The sequence below is a fragment of the Coniophora puteana genome, assembly GCF_000271625.1.
Source record: "Coniophora puteana RWD-64-598 SS2 unplaced genomic scaffold CONPUscaffold_11, whole genome shotgun sequence".
NCBI classification, from domain to species: domain Eukaryota; kingdom Fungi; phylum Basidiomycota; class Agaricomycetes; order Boletales; family Coniophoraceae; genus Coniophora; species Coniophora puteana.
The window spans coordinates 1,920,381-1,926,115 of NW_006913063.1; the positions used below are offsets into that span (position 1 = coordinate 1,920,381).

The 5,735-nt window shown below is 51.5% G+C and overlaps 2 protein-coding genes across 2 annotated transcripts; both read left to right on the top strand.

Annotated features, from left to right (window-relative positions):
* Positions 1-2,981: 2,981 nt before the first annotated feature.
* On the top strand, positions 2,982-3,438 carry CONPUDRAFT_61509 (uncharacterized protein; the record flags this gene model as incomplete). Its single annotated transcript, XM_007773566.1, has 2 exons — positions 2,982-3,271; positions 3,321-3,438. Coding segments are annotated over 2 exons (408 nt in total), but the record flags the coding sequence as incomplete, so codon positions are not given.
* A 3-nt stretch (positions 3,439-3,441) lies between these two features.
* Positions 3,442-3,723, top strand: CONPUDRAFT_42105 (uncharacterized protein; the record flags this gene model as incomplete). The annotated part of the gene is made up of 1 exon (XM_007773555.1): positions 3,442-3,723. A coding segment is annotated over one exon (282 nt), but the record flags the coding sequence as incomplete, so codon positions are not given.
* Between the last annotated feature and the right edge of the window lie 2,012 nt (positions 3,724-5,735).

Genomic DNA, 5,735 nt, shown 5'->3' on the forward strand with positions numbered 1-5,735 from the left:
ATCCTTCATCGTAGTTTCCGGTCATGAGTAATGCAAGCGGACGAATGGCGCGAGAGCTGGCGTCCGCGGCAAGACTTAAGCGGGCTCCCAGCGTTCCCACGCTCTTCAAGCACACATTTTATCCACCCCTTCCGTTCCCAACCTCTAATGCATCCAGCACTCAGGCTAGCAGAGATTCAACAGATAATCTTCCGACATCTACTCGACAGATTCTCCTCTTTCTGGCTGGGCCGTAGGAAAACGGACATACCGCTGACAATCGGCCGCAAAGACCTAAGCGTCCTTGCGAGAGTATGCACTGCATTCAAGGAGTCAGCGCTGGACATACTATGGTCTAACTTCGACGTCCCTTTTGCCGCCCTCATCCTCATCCTTCCCTCTGAGATGCTTTCGAGGCCTGAAGGGACAACGCCTCCGTACAACGTGAGTATCATAGCCACAATCAGCTGCCTGTAGATGCTGACATCAGCTTCGCCAGACCGTGCTGACACGCCCCCTATCTTCAAGCTCGAGGATGTTGCTATACCGGTTTTCAGCCCGAATCTGCATCCTGTCCTTTTCGACATATCGCAGCCGATCCTGTCAATGGCCCAGGATTGACGACTCCGTCTTCATTGAGTTCTTATCACCTCCTTCAAACGTAGGCAACATGTTTCCGAAGCTGGACGATATACGTATCGACTCCTCGTCTATCGGCTCCTTCCCATACGAGCTACTGCTGTCTTCTGGTCTTTTGAGCGTCACCTTTTCTTGCGAAGATTACGATAAACAAGACATCTGCCAGTTCTTTATCCAGCAGATTGCAAGAAAATGTCCGAATCTGAAACATCTCGATTTGATCAGGGGGAACTTCATAGATGGTACGGAGGAACAAGCTCAAATCGTGTCAGAGAGCGTCATTTGTCTCCCTGCTCTGGCGTGTCTCTGCTGTATGAATGTCTATCCCTCAGCCGTCCTTCATCTTGCTCACCTTCCTGCTCTTACCCACTTGACGCTCGACTACTATGGCGAGGAGGGAGAGGACGATGATGTCAACCATGATGCGCTCTTTTCATTGGATCAGATAGGAGCCCTACCTTTTCCCGCACTCTATTCTCTTTCCTTGACCACGCCTTATTTGCGCGACGCCGTCCGTTTTGCGCGTAGTCTCATCAAATTCCCTCCGACGCTACGCATCTGTGTGACATATCCGGAAAATGACTCAATTGAAGACCTCGAGGATTTCTTCGCTCTTCTACAGTCGCACTCAACCTTGCCACTCGAGAGACTGACGATGTATCTTAGCGGTGCTACTCTGCCGGAAGAACTTCCAATTACTCTGCATACCATCCAGCCGCTGATGAGATGTCGCTCCCTTGTGTCATTGAATCTGCATCTAGCAAGGCCCGTCAGGTTGACGGATGCAGATATGATGTCTATGGTACCCTCATGGCCATCCCTCACACATTTCTCCATTCAAACTAGGGCAGAGTGGGCGACGTCACCAGGGGTGAGCCTCGACGGGCTATTGGCGTTTACAGTTGGTTTGCCCAATCTCTCCCGTTTCGGCGCCCCGCTATTCCGTAACCACACAGCGCCTATGCTCACTCAGGCTGCCGAAACAGCGAATGCTCAGAACAGCAAGCTCTGGTGGATAGAATTCGAGCATGATTCATTTGACGATTCATACTTGGCAACTGTCATATTTATTCTAGCGCGGACGTTTCCGAAGCTTCAATGGATCCGTCGCAAGAAGCGTGGAGATCCTCGCTGGCGGGATGACCGGACAGAGCAGATTATATCCGCGTTCCAAATGTTGCGCCAGGCCGAAAAGGACGGAGAGTGCCTTGAATGGAGAGGGTCCCTACGCGAGAGGATGTCCGGGTGTTTCGATGAAGTATAGACTCATTTCCACCAGCAGCTAGGACTACTAGTCCCTGCTGTGTATAAAACTTGGCGAAAGAATCCATTTCGTCCATCATGTGATTGTAGTTTGGTGCAAATCAAGGTTGCAATAATGAGATTACTCGTATACTATGCCTGTGCCCCCGATGAAACAACGCGCCTGTCGTGAAACACGCACATAACATAATTATTGTGCACGCGTCTCGACACCAATACTTGCCAGATTTTGTTGGTATACTAAGACATACCTTAGATACACTGTGAAAAAAGGTCAGCATTAAAGCTCAAGGACTGAGGCTATGAAGCTCGAAAAATCGATGGATTTTGTACTGGTATATATTCAATCCTTCAGGGCATCCCTCTAAATGGTATTCAATTATGCTGGTTTTTTTATGGTGTCATGCCATACATTGTAGGTGGCCTGTGCTATGTTTTTGAGGGTCAGAGCCCATTGTACGCTACGATGTGAGCGCTGCAAGTTGGGCCAGGAAAATTGGGAGGAAGCGTGACAGAGGCGTGATGGAGCTTCGTGGAAATAGCCGGTTACTGACATCATCACGATTTGAGGGTGGAGCATGCGCCCTTGGAAGGCCAACACACGCGTCGCTGAAACTCAACCTTCTTCCATGGCTCGTTCACGGCAAAACAAGCGAGACCAGCCGAAACAACGATCACGGTAATGATTCTACATCTCCCAAGCGTTATCGTGTTCTAATTCATTACACTTATAGCTCCAGCATATGGCGGGACAAGAATCAGCCTCGCAAATCACTCGAAGAAGCAGCGAACGCAAGGCGCATCCTCAATGACACGCAAGAAGCTGCACTCGTGAAGTGGATGAAGTGGTTTGGTAGATCTGGGTTTCCGATTGACAAGGCACGACTCAGGTGGCATGGGGCTGATATCTTGCGGAGGGAGCAGCCTTTAGGAAGGACATGGGAAGACAGCTTCCGCTCACGACATCAATCCGAAATTCGTCACGCGAGGGGGAACCCCTTGGATCCACAATGTGCTTAGTGAGTGATTGCTTCTGTCGCTCATTTCAATCCAATTTAATTACTTGTTGCCGCAGTTCCTTCAATGAGGGAACAGTCGTGATGCACTTCGATGAGTTGGATGGCATCTTTGCAGAGGGTGTCCCCACGCGAAATGTATTCAACTTGGATGAGCTGGGTATCCAGCTTGGCGGTGGACGAAAAGGGAACCGCTCTATTTACTTCTTTGGTGTCAAAGATACTTCTAAGTATCGTGCACAAGGTAGCAATCTAGAACTTGTGACGGTTCTTGAGACCATCTGTGCTGATGGTACTGCTCCTATTAAACCTTGCTTCGTCTTCCAAGGCCCTGGGCATTGCCCTGAATGGTATGAAGTAGATGACTTGATTTCGTACGTTGAAGCCTGAAATCTCATGGTCGTAATAATGACCGCTGTTTAGGTGCGCAACTTCTGAGAATGGCTGGACCAATAATAGTTTATGCCAAGAGTGGTTCGAGAAGTCCTTCATTCCTCAGGCAAAGGCTCACGCAGACCCGACGAAACCCATTGTGCTTATCTTTGATGGACACGGTTCTCATGTCACCTCCGAAATGGTCAGGATTGGTTTTGACAATGACGTCATGCTCTACTGCCTACCTCCTCATACCACACATCGTCTCCAGCCATGCGATGTTGGCGCGTTCGGGCCACTGAAGAAGTTTTGGTTTACGGCTATCGAGTGGTATCTGCGGTTGACAGGGCGTGAGCTAGGTACAAACCATGTGCCATTGATCTACATGCTAGCTCGACGAGCTGCGTTTCAACCAAGAACTCTTCTCCGTGCATGGTCCAAGTCGGGAATAGGGGCTAATTCTGAAGGCTTCTGCATCACCCTCCGCAATGCCTTTATACCCGCCGACTTCGCACCTAGCATCCGTACTTCTATCAAAGCCCATCTTCCAACTGGGTACCCTCGATGGGCCATTGATACTGCATCTCAGCATGTTCCCTCGGACGACACAACACCGCTGCCAGCTGATGACAGTGATTTTCATTTGGCTCAGAACTCATACTTCTCTGATCATCCCTCTCGGCGACACCCAACTCCACCTGCTACACCTCCATCTCATGCTGAAAACGGACCAGAAGAGCCAAGCGCAGTGCCTGCTGAGAGCGGGACTGAATGGCTTCGTCACAATATCTCGGAGAGTCTGGCCGAGTCTTCTAGCGCAGCCACAGCACAGCCAGCTGCGCCAACACAACCAACCACACCCACGCATCAACAGCCCCATTCCTTCTACACCCTTCAAGCCACTCTATTTCTTCTTCAGCCCCTCGTCTCAAGCTAAGTTTCACCAGCGCGAGAACGCTTGCCTTCGTTTGGAGCGCGACGATGCACGTGCTCATCGGGACGAGGCCCAGGTTGACGCGAAGATGGAAGCTGTTCATAATGCCCACCTGCAGCGTGAACTCAACTCGCACCAAACACGAAAGCCCAAGAAGAAGATCAAGAAATGGGGCCACATGAATCACCCAGAGGCAGTGCAAGCATCTGGGGAGCAGGCTGCGGAAGACACGGAGCGCCGAGAGAAGGAGGAACAGCGACAGCAGAAAAAACGGGCGAGGGAGGATGTTAGGAAAAGTTTACGCGCGGGCGGCAAGGGCACGATTTATTTTAAACAAAAACTATCCGAAATGAGAATCGCTGACCTCCAGGATCTCGCGTGGTCCTTGAATATTGACGACGGCGGCAGCAAGACAAGCCTCCACCGGCGCATCCAAGCATTCTTCTCGCAGCCTGACCACCACCACCTCCGCACAGATGCTCACTATGCCCCTTTATTCGGAAAACCCACTGTCCCTACCTACTCGGCACCTACAAGCAAACGCGCAAGCAATGTCAACGTGAGCGACAAAGACGAGGAGGGCAATGTGGAGGACAACCGGGGCTCTGAGGCTACTTGTGTACCAACGCTGCTGTAAGTTTCTATTGATTTCTCTCGCGCCTCTGCTTATGCTACCCTGTCAGTGCCCTACGGCACACTCCTGTGCCCCCGCCCTCATCGCTTGCTGTGCCCCCTGCAAGCACCATGACCAACCCGTCGCCAAATGCCGAGTTCCTGTCCATTGCCCCTAACCCTTACTCTGACACTCTGAATCCTGCTGCCGCACCTTCCCCTTCACATTGGCAGGGCTTCTCACCTGTACCAGCTGCAAATTTTGGTTCATTCGCGTTCGAGAACAGAAGATTCAGTAACCAGTAGATGATTGTCACTCCTTTTTCGACTATTATCCACTTCTTACAATCTAACAAGGTTACATTGACATGTACTACTTATTGGATATAGACTGTAGTCAATGTAGTTTTTATTGGAACTTATATGTCGTCAAGCCTTGCACATATTACAGGCAGCCGGCGCCGACAACGTCGTGCCAGCGGACGGGCCATTTCGGCGACAGCGTCGTGCCAGCGGACGTCCGCGGACGGCGCGACAACGCCGTGTCCGCGGACCGCCGGCGCGCCCATCACACACAGGATGTCAATGTGTGTCCGGCGCGCCGGCGCCGTGTTCAGCAGGGCAGCGACTGGTGTGGCGCATCGTGTCCGCGGACGGCGCCATCAACAGCGATAGACTGCAATGGGGGTAGTGAAATAGACAAGACAATGGTGCAGTTGGTCATTTGTGTCCGCGGATGGCAAACGCCGGATATCGGATGATGTCACAATCATCGGCGCATGCATGTAAAGCACTGATCGAGTCCGCGGACGATAAGTCAATGATATAGTGCCGGTGTCCGGCGCATGCGAGAGGTAGGGTGTCGTGTGCGCGGACGCGGTGATAAGGCGCTCGCCGGCGCAAAGAACACTGGGACA